The 14,438-nt window shown below is 39.8% G+C and overlaps 1 protein-coding gene and 1 long non-coding RNA gene across 3 annotated transcripts; one reads left to right on the plus strand and one right to left on the minus strand.

Annotated features, from left to right (window-relative positions):
- Nucleotides 1–727: 727 nt before the first annotated feature.
- On the plus strand, nucleotides 728–14,014 carry LOC119483377 (major facilitator superfamily domain-containing protein 6-A-like). Of its 2 annotated transcripts, XM_037761436.1 has the most exons (8): nucleotides 728–998; nucleotides 2,683–4,246; nucleotides 6,887–6,984; nucleotides 9,707–9,868; nucleotides 10,160–10,258; nucleotides 10,826–11,118; nucleotides 11,529–11,532; nucleotides 12,128–12,237. In XM_037761436.1, the coding sequence occupies exons 2-8, from the start codon at nucleotides 2,685–2,687 to the stop codon at nucleotides 12,133–12,135; spliced, it is 2,226 nt and encodes a 741-aa protein (XP_037617364.1). In that variant the 5' UTR covers nucleotides 728–998; nucleotides 2,683–2,684; the 3' UTR covers nucleotides 12,136–12,237. The 2 variants fall into 2 exon arrangements, with proteins under 2 accessions (XP_037617364.1, XP_037617363.1); XM_037761435.1 differs by lacking the exon at nucleotides 11,529–11,532 and having other exon boundaries at nucleotides 12,128–14,014.
- On the minus strand, nucleotides 5,820–7,660 carry LOC119483411. The gene is made up of 4 exons (XR_005205669.1): nucleotides 7,262–7,660; nucleotides 6,942–7,027; nucleotides 6,209–6,365; nucleotides 5,820–6,118 (listed from the first exon to the last, which is right to left on the minus strand). It is a non-coding gene; the product is annotated as an uncharacterized LOC119483411 (long non-coding RNA).
- Nucleotides 14,015–14,438: the final 424 nt, after the last annotated feature.

The following is a 14,438-nucleotide window of genomic DNA, read 5'->3' on the forward strand; positions in this document are numbered from 1 at the left end:
TTTTCCTCAAACTTTTGCTATTGTTGCTGCTATATTTATAATATTTATAAAGATGATTATATTTTACTTCATTGTTGTTATTCAATTGATTGATTGATTGATCGATTGTCTATTTTTTTAATTTATTTATTTGCACATATATAAAACTACACAAAATCCAGTCAATGAAAAAAAACAAGAAATGTGTCAGGAGAGGTCAAGAAGCCTTACAGGCTTATATACAAAGGACCTTCCCACCAACCCCAGGAGGAAAAAACACAATAACAAAAAAGGAAGAAGATCTAAACTAACATAATTTTAAAAATACAGCAAAAGTTAAACAAGAAGAAGTACACGAAATGTGCAGAAAAACCTAACCAAACAGTGGGAAACAATCCAATAAAAACAATGAAATACACACAAAACACAGCACAGAAGAAAAGAAAATATATCTAAACATATCAAAAGATAATTAGGCATCATGAATTAAATGTGATGATAGTTTCCTTTTAAAATGTTCTAAGGATAATAAGAAGGCAGGTGTGGTTATACAGGAATGAGAGAGTAACAAACAGGAACAAAGAATCTCACTGCCATGTCAATGTGTATGTGATCAATAAACTAAACTTGAACTTGAAATGATTTTACAAATAAATAATAAATACACCTTTTCATTATAATGATATAGCAGTTTTATTTTGTAGGCCTGTGCAGGAAGCTGTCAGGTGCATGGTGGTATGCTTGATGGTTGGTCCATGCTGAGGTTGGACGGTTGGACAGGTGGGAGCTCCGGTTAGACGAGCTGCTGTTGTTCCTCAACACAAAGAGAGCAGAGAGCCGGAGAAACACTTTATATTAACTCTAAAATAAAAACCTACACATAGTACAGTAAATTCTAACATTACCTGCTAATTATAGTAATATTTAGGAGGTGTTTTCAGTGAAATATGACCAACAAAGGAGAGAAATACAAGAGAAACTGCACAGTCATAGTTTAATGGGAGCGGTCACCTGAGCAGGTAAGAACATTAATACCTTTAGTGGTTAAATGTGCTGTTTTATTGTACATTAAATGATGTTTATTTGAGGTTAGAAGGTGCCACGTTAGAGTCGCTTCCAGCCTGTTTAACCGGTTTATTGTGACTATCTCCATTTTGACTCATTTATAACATGTTTTCTCTATTTAAATGTATTAGATTTAGTGTGTTTAACAGCTCAAATAAGCTTTGTTCAAGATGCCGACTACTTCCGCATAGGACCCACAGTGACGGACAGATGGTGTTCAAACTGAGGTCCGAGGACCTCCAATGGTCGCTGCAGGCTCTGCAGCTGCAGAATCTGTATTGATCAATGTTGCTTTGATAATCAGTTTTAATATCTATCATGACATAGTGTTGGGTCCAGGGAATGAAATTAGCACCTGCCACCTGCCAATTAACAGGGCAAATGTTGGCTGTGGCAGGTAAAACTTTCAGGTCACCTGCCACCGTGGCAGAAAGGTTTTCCTGATATTAAAGGTCCCATATTGTAAAAAGTCAGATTTTCATGTCTTTTATATTATAAAGCAGGTTTGAGTGGGTTTAAGGTTTAACATTCTAAATGTGTCCCAGTTTATTTCCTGGTTGCAGTGTATGTGAATGACATCAGCTGACAGGAAGTAAACATGGACCCAAACTGTTGCCAGGCAACGCAATTCTGTTGCAATTCCGTTGAAATGCACTAAAACGGAGCGTTTCAGACAGAGAGTAAATACAGGTATATTCAAGCAGACAGTATGAGGAAAATAAAGTGTTTTTTTAACATTGCAGCATGTAAACATGTTCTATTAGAAACACAAAATACAAGTATGAACCTGAAAATGAGCACGATGCCTGGGTTTATAATACTGGACTACATTAGACCCCAGAGACTGTTTAACACACAGTTTCTGATTTGTGTAACCTTTATTTATTTGTTAAAACACAGAAATGTGAGTGATTTCACTGCTTTTTGACTCCAGAGTTGTGTGATTGAATTTAAGCAGGTAAAAACAACTTTTCTACTTTTGTTTTCCAAGTGAAAAGGAGGAAATGAATATGTCAGTCAGTCTCTGGAGTCTCCCTATTAATCTAGTATAGTGCTATTGTATGGTGTCATTTCTCTGCATAGCAAAAAAGCAGAGACATTTCCCCTTTTACACAAATAAAATAAAGGTTTCACTTATCTAAAGTTGGTTGAGGCTTTTAAAACAAGATCTAACATTTAATAATGCAGTCAGGTCTCCAAATGAAAACATTTAGACCTGATTTAACTCCTGTTGTATCATGTGTGTCTGCTCTATAAATAGCTGTTCTGTCAAGGAAGGTAAACATCTCTGTAACATCCCTTAATCACACTTCTAATTAGTATTACTACTTTAAAAAGCTATTTTGTGCAGTATTTAAAGCTCACCAGCTCTATTTCTATTAGTATTGGATGTCTGATTAATGCCTGACTAGGTGTTGATGTTGGGGAAAGAATGTGAGTCATTTTAAGGCACTTGTGTTTTCATGGTGATCATCACCTGTTTTTTAAATAGAGATATACTGCTATATTTACAGTAGAGGAACCCGTCATCATGTTTGGTATCCTGCCAAACATCATTGTGGTTTCACAAAGCAGACAGAATGAATTCAGCATCATTTGGTTATTGAACGTTGGTGCCGCTCTCGCCTTATCTTCCAGATATGGCAGCTGACGACAAGGTTGCCATCCTGTCAGACGACGAGGAAGAGCAGAAGAGGAAGTATGTGTTGGCCGAGCCGTTCAACACGCTGTCGATGGAGGGGCCGGCGGATGGTTCTGCGACGCCACCGTCCTCGGACACACCATCCGAGCAGTCAGTGGCTTCGCGGCCCAACTCAATAGACTGCTGCGAGAGGATGTGCCTCCAAATCAACAGCCAACTCCTCATCTCAAAACTCTTCTACTTCTTCTTCTACGCCGCCTACGGCTCGCTGCACCCTCTGCTGGCCGTGTACTACAAGCAGCTCGGCATGTCGGCCAGCCGCAGTGGGCTGCTCGTCGGCATCCGCTACTTCATCGAGTTCTGCAGCGCCCCCTTCTGGGGAGTGGTGGCCGACCGCTTCAAGAAAGGGAAGCTTGTCCTGCTGTTTTCTGTTTTCTGCTGGCTGGTGTTCAACTGCGGCATCGGCTTTGTCAAACCCGCTGAGATGAAGTGTGAGGAGCTAGGTGCTGAACCTCCGACAACGATGCCGCCTGTGATGCCGACTCTCCCGCACAGTAACTTCACGCAGCTGAGCAACTCCACCAACCACACCAGAACTCGCCGGAGCCTTCTAAACATCCCTTGGCTTCCTGAGATCCTGGACTCCTATTTAAGCGTGTTGCACAGGCATGAGCGAAGCATAGACGCCAACAACACTTCAGCTCCCTTAAACCCGGCAAACACCACCCAGCTCAAGCCAACCCCCACCCAACTCACGCTAAACACCACCCTCCACACCCCAAACATCACCCTCCCCACTACCACGACCACAACCTCCCCTGCTCCAACCAAGCCCAAGGAGTACCAGATCATCTACAACAAGGACCAGGTGGAGAACATCTTCCTGCTCATCTTGCTTGTCATCATCGTGGGCGAGTTCTTCAGCGCTCCCGCCATCACCATCGTGGACACCGTCACCCTGCAGTACCTCGGGAAGGCTCGTGACCGGTACGGTCTGCAGAGGATGTGGGGCTCGCTGGGCTGGGGTATGGCCATGTTGCTGGTGGGCATCTGGATCGACCACACACACCTCACCGTGATGATCGACGGCGTGGGCTGCATCGTGCCCGAATTCCGTCTCCACAACTATCAGATCGCCTTCATTTCCTTTGGTGTGCTGATGGGCCTGGCGTTCATTGTTGCCACTCAGTTTTACTTTGACAATGGTGACGACTACCGACACGAGGTTCCAGAGGGGGTGGTGGAGGATGTGGGCAGCCCGAGAGCGTTACCTGAGTCCAACTCCTCGGACCAGACTTCCGTCAGCCCTGACGCTGTTCAGGAGTTCCACTACAGCGACCTGCTAAAGCTGCTCTGCAGCGTGCGCTACAGCTCCGTCCTGTTCGTCGCCTGGTTCATGGGCTTCGGCTACGGCTTCGTCTTCACCTTCCTGTACTGGCACTTAGAGGACCTGAATGGGACCACCACGCTGTTCGGGGTCTGCTCCGTCCTGAGCCACATCTCGGAGCTCGCTGCCTACTTCACCAGCCACAAGTTCATCGAGCTGGTCGGACACGTCAGGTAAGACACACACCTGGGAGGTTACATTATCTTTCACTGAATTTGAAGAGAATAAAATGTAGACTATTATTATTAGTGATTGATTTGTCAGTTCATTTTACCATTATTTGTTTAGTCTATAAAATGTTCCCAGATCCCAAAGTCATGTCTTTAAATGTCCAAAAATATTCACTTTACAGTGAAATACAGCGGAGGAAAACAGCAGACATTAGAGAAGCTGGAATCATAGAGTGTTTGATATTTATGTTTTATTAATGACATAATTGATATGAAATGCAGCGTAAAGACTGTTTTTTACAACAAACAGTGACATTTTAAACTGGAAAGCGCTTGGAGCATATACATGTACCTCCACCAAGGCTGCAGTCATCTAAATCTGTTATTTTAAATGTACACAACATGAATCTGCATGTGATTACACATAGCAGATTCTTTATGTAGAAATAATGTTCAAAATATGCACAAATGTTGCAAAACTCCCTTAATATAGTCCTGGATTTAGATCCTATTGAAATATAAATTATAAACAAACTAGTACTGTCCTCGACCAAAGAAATTCTTAGTCGACTAACACTTTTTAGTCTACTAATCGATTAGTTGATTTAAACGACAGACCTGTGATACCGAGTTTCTCCACAAAGAATCACACAAAAGCACCATTTTAATTCTTGTGATTACCAAAGATGTACTCAGAAATGCATGAAAAAGCATAAAAATGACTAATGGACTAAAGAAATCTTAGTTGACTAAGACCAAAATGATCAATTAGTCGACTAAGAGACGGCAGCCCTAAAACAAACAGAACCACAAAACCTCATAGGTGAAGATAGCCTCAAGCTATTTTAATTTTTTCAGTATAAAAACAAATATTTTTAATGAAAAACTGTATTTTGTTATTCTTTATCCTGCTTTAAGTAGCCAACACTCTTTTAAACTAGCAGGTGTTAGATTTAGTTTCAAGTCCAATTAAATGTCCAGTAGATCTTGTAAATCATGACTGACTTCCTCATCTTTTGCAACCTTATTGACCTCCAGTACAGCCTGATAATAAACTAGCTAAATCATACATTGGACAGTGAATAAGGTCATATTTTTGTGCTTCAAACTGAGCAGTCAAATCCGTCCTCCACCCTGCAGCAGCAGCAGCAGCAGCAGCAGCAGCAGTGAAGAGTGAATATATGAGACAAAGCTGTCATTGATGCTCGGGGGGGTTTCTGTCGGAGTGCATTCGAAGTCGGCCCTCGCGGACAGCAGGGACATTTGAGAGCTTGGTGTTAAATATCGCCTACAGCTCTGTACCTGCAACGTCTCTGCTGTTGACTCAGGAGTTGTTGCAAAGTCCGAGACGTTACAGGTACAGCGCTGGAGGGGAAGTTAAAGGGAAGGGAGTGTTTTTGAAAGAATTATAATTAATTACTAACTAAATATCCCTGCCTTGCTGCCTTATATTAATCATAAAGGCCTTTATTTTATTAGATAGAGGAAAGTCTATTCTGGTAATTATCTCACGACCCCTCAGATTTCTCCTGTGGCCGCTTGTGGGGGTCTCGAGTTCATCTTTTTTAAGTATTTTCTCACACAGTTACTGATTTAAATCATAATTTTAATATAACATTAACTTCAATCTATGCTTTACTGTTGAGTCAGTATTCAGCAGGTTCATCTCACACTTTGTATTTTCTTCATGTTGTTCAGTCTTCAGAGGATGTGACACTCTGCTGCCAACACACTTCCTGCTTTCATGGAAAGTCTGAGCTCGAGTAGAAACAAACTGCAAGCTGCAGCTTTTTAACATCTCACTCTGGTGGTCGTCCATCTGATCATAGATGGGAGGATGTTAGTAAGTCACAGCAGGCTGCAGGTGTCCTGACCCTGTCCAAAAAGCCCACATTAATACATAAGATAATAAGATCTTCATGTTTTTAGTGAGAGATCCTCAGCTGTCATTCAACCATGCATCACCTGACTTATCTGTTTGAGTGCTCAGCAAACCTTCTTTGGATGAACAAACATTGAAGTGATCTTGTGCCAGTCTGGTGATGAACAAGTGAGCGTTTTGAGGGTGTGTCATTTTTCAGATCCGTTTGACTTCTTTGTTTGTCCTGGTGAGAGCAAAGACCTTCAACAAATAAGAAAATGTCATGAGACATAATAAACCAAACAACCCTGTGGATGGTTTTACTTTGGGGGAAGCAAAATCAGAAATTTGAAGACATTTTCTACACTAAAGGAGAGTGAATCAATTTCAAGACGGTTACCAAAAGCCCACAAAAAAAACTTGGTTACTTTAGTTAATAACCAATTTAACCAATCTAAAGTTTTGAGAATTTTTCCAGCATAATACCAATCCCTCGATGGATTCAGCCTCTCAAATATAAAGATTTTCTTTGTCATATGACAGTAAATTGAGTATGTTTGGGTTTTGGACATGTCATTTTCCACGTCACTTTGTGCTCTGGCAAATTATAACGGTAATTTGTCACTATTTGATGCTGTCAGCTCATGAATAATCGTTGGTTGCAGCCCTAAAACAAACTGCAATTAACAAACTATACTTTTGCACTCTGCTTTAAAGGCTGTATGATTCTACATAAAGTCCACATGAAGTCCAAAAAGTTATATATTTATCTTCCCTCTTAGGGTGCTGTACATCGGCTTGGCCTGCAACACAGCTCGCTACCTGTACATCTCCTACCTGACGAACGCCTGGATCGTCCTGCCTATGGAAGTTCTTCAAGGTAACATTTCTCCGTCTGCAGGGAGTGTGTGGAAGCTAGGACCCTGGGGACAGGACAGGAAGCGGCCTTGTTTGTCTAACAGGACGCTTATCAGTCGGCCTTTTTCCTCCGACAGTTCAGCCTATTTTATTATCAACAGTCATTTACAATAATGGGTTTCTCCCAGCACTCCACCTCACCTGAAACGACCTCTAACGCCTTTGCATCAAACATTGTACTCCTTTTCATAACTCACAACAGACACGATACATATAGTGTTAGATTTAGTGTGACTCACATTTTCCAAGGAAATCATTGTCTCCATCGTGAATAAATAATCCTCTTAGAAATCATAGAAAAAGGACACTCCTTATAACTGCAGAACTTGCCTAAGAATCGTCACATTTTCTTCAATATCACAGTAATCCAGTGACAGTTGTTTGTACATCCATGAGTACATCACAAACATGAACTGATAATATTTGATTTGGCACACTTTTAATGGTGCCAATTTGACACAAATGTAAACACAAAAAGGCTAAAAAAGTTGTAGCCCACAGCCAACTCGCTGTATCCGTGGCAACATTATACTTCCTGTGTACATCCCACAAAGCATTACAGGAACTGTAGTTTCAAAACTGAAGACATAATTATCCCCCAAATAGATATTAAATGGCGGTACAAATAGCAGCCTCGGTGTCGCGCTCTCTCGTACTTTCTCTACTACAAATATAAATATAAGCATCCCTGTATACACTGTATAATCTGTATAAACTGTCATATCCACCTACCTCATGTACATTAATCATATTTATTTCAGCACCTTTTGCACTCTGCACCGCTGCTCTACTGTATTACTGTTTACAAATGTCATTGTGTTGTTGTTTTTATATATATACTTATGTAAGATGGTAAACTATAGTTAAGAGATCAGAGGGGAGCAACTACTGTGAGAGTCTGTTTGGTTTGTTTGAAATAGTACGCCTTGAGGAAACACTGACGCCTCACAGAATAAACACGTGAAAACTAGTTCAATACTTTAACTTTAGTTCGCTGCCTATTTTTACTCTTGACCAGTAAAACAATTAGAAAGTTTTAAACTGAGTAGATTTGACTTTAACAACATCAGAACACATCATTACAGTTTTACTGTTGTTTAACTTGAGCACACAGCGCCTGATAAGCTGCGGCCAGCCCTTTGTGAAGGCGTGGTGGTCACGTGACTTCAGACAGGAAGTTGGCAAAATAAAAGTGCAGATTTGATCTTCATGTAGGGAGATGTTTAACCACAACAGAAGGGATATATTCATTACATTTTGCACAGTAAATAAATCTCAGACCGACAAATGTTGTCTTTTTTTGGGCCAGATATCAATATTAATATTTATGAATTTAGCAGTAGTAGTGACCGAGACGTGTATTGATCAGGACATTTTACAATCGAAAAATTAACGTTGCTCTCTGGTGAACAAACTATGTAATGGAGATACTGTTTCTAAATGATCTATTATAAATATCTTGTATTTCTTGTTAATTATTGCCCATTAATGTGCTGGTAGTGATATATATGTAATAAAAGGCGCCTTATAAAGACATTAAAAAAAAACAGTCAAACAGAAGCAAAATAATGTAATTAAAACATTTATTTTTCTTTTAACCACTTGCAATTAAACTTATTTTGATTTACTGTAATAAATCGATCTTTAATTACTGCCATGGTGGAAATGTTAATTAAGTTACACTAATTATTGATAAACAAGACTTATTACTTACTTGAGGTGAATATATATGAATTTGTTTTTATATTTAATTACTGTAATGACACTAAAGTAGTGTCTCAATGTAACATAACTCTTTAAAATCTGTGGAATTAAGTTAACCTTGTTTCTTAAGAAATAGAACTCAACTTTTATATATAATTTATAATAAAATATTTACGAAGGAAAAGTGAGAAGGAAACAAGAGCACAGAGAGGTATAGAAAAAGAATATTAAAGAAGAAGTAATGTGCTTTAACAAAGCAGTGCTTAGGCTGTGTTAAATAATGGCACCACTGTTGAATCATATTTCACTTTGCGGTATGTTGTGATCACAGTTTCAGTAACCCCGATAAATAAAGTGTGATTTTTACCACTGAAACTTGAGCCAAAACACTTGAAGACAAATGTGGAGACTGAGACTCTCAGCTGTTCCCTCAAAGACGTGAAATCTTACTCCAGGCTGTCCAGAACTGAAGAAGTGCCAAAAAGAAATAAACAATACAGTGACATTTTACTTTATAGAGGTCGGCCGTTTCTCTTGATTTTCAAACATTACAGCTGCAGCTGCAGCTTTCCCACGTACAGTTTACCACATTGGTATATAACAAGTTTACAGAGACACAGGCAGCTCAGTTAAATGAACAATAAATGCCTCTGCTGTATCTCTTTGTTCATCATTTCCACAAGGCTGCGTTTAATTGTGTATAAATTATCTTCTCAAAGCGTCAGGACTTTTGAAGTTAAAGATAAAGGCTATTTTTGTTCACTTTTAGAGACTAAAACCAACAATAAATGTATCTCACTAACACGCACACAGAACAATGTTTTCCTAAATTATAAAACATGAAATAGTCAACAGTTGCATCATTGTAGGTCCAGTTTATTTTGAAACAACGCCGTAGCTGCAGTTTAAATTTCTGTGAGTAGTTTCAGACGTCATCCTCCTCCAGCTGCGACCTATATCTGTCCCTGTGTGTCCTCCAGGTGTGACCCACGCCTCAGTTTGGGCAGCCTGTATCTCCTTCCTGAGTGCGGCGGTCCCGCCGGCCCTGAGGACGTCGGCGCAGGGCATCCTGCAGGGCGTTCACCTCGGCCTGGGCCGCGGCTGTGGAGCCATGGTGGGAGGAGTGTTTGTCAACTACTTTGGTACGACACAACGGTGGCATATAGTCAATATATAGTATAGTGTACTGGCTAATGCAGTTAAATAGCAGTTGTGGTGTTATGGTGCATTCATTTTGGGGCAGAAAAACATTTTTAAAAAGCAATAACCTGGATATATCGGTGACTGCGTATCTGTCAGCTATTTAAATGGAGTATTCCTGCTCTAATTAAACTTAATACTGAATGAAAGTCTTCTAATAAATCAAGTTGAGATACTTCAAGATGTGAGTGTTTCATACACCACTTACAGTTTTCCTCCTGTTTGCTTTGCAGGTGCTGCAGCAACGTTCAGAGGAATCGGCATGGCCTCCCTCGTCATCCTCCTCATCTTCTCCTTCATCCAGTGTCTGACAGGAGAGGCTGAGGGGAAAGGTGAGAAAACGTTAATAAGATGTGGACAGAAAGGCACGTCAGCAGGTTTTAGTGCTTCACTGCAGCTCGACTAGAGTCCACCTCCTCCAGGAGTTTACAGTCCATGTCCTAATCTCTCCATGCAAAGTTCATTCATTTTTTCCTTTTCATGCAGATTGCAGATTAATTAATTAACAGAATAATCTTAGTTCTCGTAGGTTCTCAGCAGTTGGATTTTGTAGGATTTCAGAGACACAACTATAATTCAAGTCTGTATTTATTTGGCATTCAGTATGTTCGCCTTTCTGACTTGCAAGACTAAAAATTAAGTATGAATGTTGGTGGAAACAACCGTTATATGATCACAATTGTTTTTTACTTTCCTCTGTAATTATTTTCAGCTTGTTTAGATTATGTTTGCGGTCGTATGCCGTTTTTCTCCTCTTTATTTCTTATGCTTTTGCTGCAGTTGTAGTGATTTTTTAGTTCCTCTATGAGTCGAGACTCTTTGTTGAAATCTAAAATACATTTAAGGTAAGTTTTATTCTAAAATAAATCTTGTTTTCCTCTCACCTCATCTTCTCTCAGAGGACAAAATGCTGGCTGAGAACATCCCGGTTGCCTCCAGCCCGGTTCCCATCGCCACCATCGACCTGGTGCAGAGCCAGACCGCCGCCGGTAGCCCCGCCCCGGCTCATCAGGCCGCCGCGTTGCCCGTCAAGAAGACCAAACACCAGGAGGAGCAGGAGGACGTGGCCAAGCCGGCATGGGTGCTCTCTGGCGCCCCGTGGGTCACCATCGCCTTCGCCATCGTCCAGATCAAGGAGATGATGAACATGGCGAAGAGCAACGGACCACCTTCAGAAAGTCGACCTCTACAGGTGAACAAATATGAACAATTATGCTCAGCACAGTAATTAAAAGAGAATAAGGATAGATAGATAGATAGATAGATAGATAGATAGATAGATAGATAGATACATACATACATAGATAGATAGATAGATAGATAGATAGATAGATAGATAGATAGATAGATAGATAGATAAATAGATAACAAAATATGAATAACTAAAATCTAAAGTAGAAATCAAACAAACACTTGGACCATAGTGCCTGCTGACAGTAGTAGCTGTATATATATATATATATATATATATACACATAATACTACTAATAATAATACCCTTTCCATCTGTTGTGTCTGAAACTTTAATGACTGTGCAGCTTTAACTTTCACTAACCGGAACTTTCTGACACTTCCTCCTCCGCTCACACACACACTCTGAAGACAGGTGAGACGTCTTTGCGTGCCAAAGTCGATGGAAAACTACTGTGTGTGTACAGCATGTGTGCGGGGGGCGTCCAGGGTTTCCTCTGTGTGTGTGTGTGTGTGTGTGTGTGTTGATGCATGTGGTGATTACAGTGACTCATCTAAACTTCTGTGGTATGTGGGCGTGTACATGCATGCATACGTTTTTGCGATCCTCCCACGCCCCCGTGTCGTGGCGCCTTGTGTGCTGCATGCATGCCTTTATGACTCGCTCGGTGATGTCACCCTCCCACCCCACCCTCCGGCGGCCATTTTGGAGGAGCCGAGGTCTCACTGAGGCTGAAGACGTTCCTGACAGATTAGTGCAGCAGAGGAAGTTAGACGTGAAGGGAAGTCTGGCTGTTTTTTAAATCTATGTCATAGTGAGTTTATCTAGTTAGCACCTTAACATGTGAGCATTAACATCATTGCTTTAATGTTGTGTTGACTACGTTTTTTCAGCTCGCTCTTTCCTGTTTGTAGATCATTTATTAAATAAAAGATAGTTGTTCCTCCATGTTGCTGCCAAAACTGTTTGTCTGTCAACCATCATCACTGTTTGTTCCTCTTGTTGCCAGGTACCTAATGAGCGGGCGTCAGCCGAGAACGAGGCGTCACACAGAAACCCGACTGATGACGGCACAGAAACACCCACACAACCAAACCCCACCCACCCAGCACCCACAGACTCTAACCAGGACAAAGACCAAACGCACCCATCCTCAGACAGAGGAATAGAAAACCCAGACAGTCTGTTCACTTAGAAACTATTTAATTTACACACACTGAGCTTTAAACTGTGTGTTTTATTACTGCAAAAATATTCATCTTAACAAGTCGGTTTGTCTCGAGTTCAGTCTTAAAATCTGACTAATAGTCTGCTGTTGTTTCGCTTGTGTCAAGTACTTCCTGTAAATGAGTCAGTATCTTGACAAAAACTGTATTTATATAGATTTATTATTTAAAGAAAATAGCTTGAAATAAGGCCAGAATTCTGGAAACAAGTTGGAAATACTGCAACTCATTTTTAAAAATGATTTTAAGACTCAGACATGACTTGTTTTAATGGGTTGTTTTTGCAAAGGGGAGTTTGGGTTGAATGTTTGGATGAAACTGGAGGTGCACTTGGTGGCATTTGCCCCTCAGAGGTGGTCAAATCCAACACACCTCGCGGCGCGGTGCTCTATATTTACTGCCCTTTACCGGTGGAGTGTGAAGGAGAATCCTTCAAAGTTATTTAATAACTTAATTTAGCTAAAAAAAAGGAAATCTGACAACATGTAGCAGTTTGATTCCACACTAACATGAACAGCATTTAAAAGAACTTCAGTGCCAGCACACAAATTAACACATTAAAGTGCATTTTTAAGAATTTACCATTAACTGAGGTTATTCTCCGACACAAATGAAACCATTTTAGAGATTTTTTTAAATTGCAGCAGTGATTTTTCATGCGCTGCAATACAGGAGTTCCCAATCATTAGACAGTTTTTATATTGACGAGGGGTCAGAATTGTTAAATAGTTCTTTACACCATCAGTTTGCACACTGCAGTGTGTGCAAATACATTCACAATATAAGTGCTGTTTTTTTAAGTACATGAATATTTTTCACTGTATTTATCATCCCAACATTCCTATGAGTTAGAAAATGAGTGAGAGGGTTGATTAACATTTGGTTAAACTGAAACCAAAATGTAATTTTACTGGCAGGAATTATTGTGATATACTGCGGGGAGTTGCTTTGGCCAGTATGATCGTGAAACAGATATTAAATTGTGTTCTCTGAAGTATTAAAAAGTCTAAAATGCAGCTCGTTAAATGCTGCAGAACCCCCGCTATGAGATCCTAATAAATTTAATTATTGTTGAGTTTCTTTTGCAGAATTTCCTCGCAGCTCTGCAGCAAATCTTCTGTGGCCTTGGGGGTTGGGAGTTAGTGTAAAACTTTAATTAATCAATGCTGAATTTCTTTGCATCGCAGGTTCAGAGGACTGAAACAAGTTGACCTCATCTTTTGTTTTGGACGTCATCAAGCCCACTTTTATTACTCAGCACAGGATGAACTGCTGGCTGAGATATATATTTATGTAATTTACTGAAGTAGCGATGATGAAGAAGTGCCTCTTTTAAACACACTGTAAGCCTCTTAATCACCATTATTGTTCTAACTTATTATTATGAGATGTCAAGCAAGCATCCCTTTACTGAGCTACACTCCTACAGGAAGATCTGTCATACTGAGGGTCTTTTTAAAGCCTCATTCCAATATTTTTGTATTGAAGCTGCCACTAGCCAACACACTGTATTTACTGTCTTTGTTTTACATTTTCATGCCAAACAATTCCCAGTATTCTGTGTTTTTAATGTGGTCTAGATGGAAAAGCCCTCAGAAACACAGCTAGATGAAGAAATTCTGTTTGTTTTTCCTGTAAATGAAATGATTAAAGGATGTTTTGCCCATTAATACGGCATCAGTGTGTCTTAATCATCTTGGTAAAAAAACATTATGAAATGTTTATCTCACCAGTAAAACCCCAGATTGAGTTTAATGACCGTCTGCGTGTTTATTTTACTAACCTTGTGAGGACCAGTTTGAGACGTATAGGATTAAAGGATATTGTAAATGTACAATTTTCCATTTTTCTGAGAACTTTAAGGACTTCTCATCTATATTGGCTTATTATTATATTAGTATTAACAATCTAATATATCATATATAATAATATAACAGACATTTTACTAATAATAATTCTATTTAGTAGTAATTAAATAATATAATTGATACTATTTGAACAGTGATGGAGGGCTTTATGCTGTATAATGAGTACTCTTCTTACTTTTATGTACATTTTACTGATAATACTTTTACTTAAGTAACCTTTTGAATG

Source organism: Sebastes umbrosus, chromosome 24, assembly GCF_015220745.1.
Source record: "Sebastes umbrosus isolate fSebUmb1 chromosome 24, fSebUmb1.pri, whole genome shotgun sequence".
Classification (NCBI taxonomy): Eukaryota; Metazoa; Chordata; class Actinopteri; order Perciformes; family Sebastidae; genus Sebastes; species Sebastes umbrosus.

Bases quoted from the DNA above. Each gene is read 5' to 3' on its own strand.
- LOC119483377 (XM_037761435.1), top strand. From the start codon at position 2,685: ATGGCAGCTGACGACAAGGTTGCCATCCTGTCAGACGACGAGGAAGAG. The intron at 4,247-6,886 runs GTAAGACACACA...CTTCCCTCTTAG, and splicing joins GAGCTGGTCGGACACGTCAG to GGTGCTGTACATCGGCTTGG. The intron at 10,259-10,825 runs GTGAGAAAACGT...ATCTTCTCTCAG, and splicing joins AGGAGAGGCTGAGGGGAAAG to AGGACAAAATGCTGGCTGAG.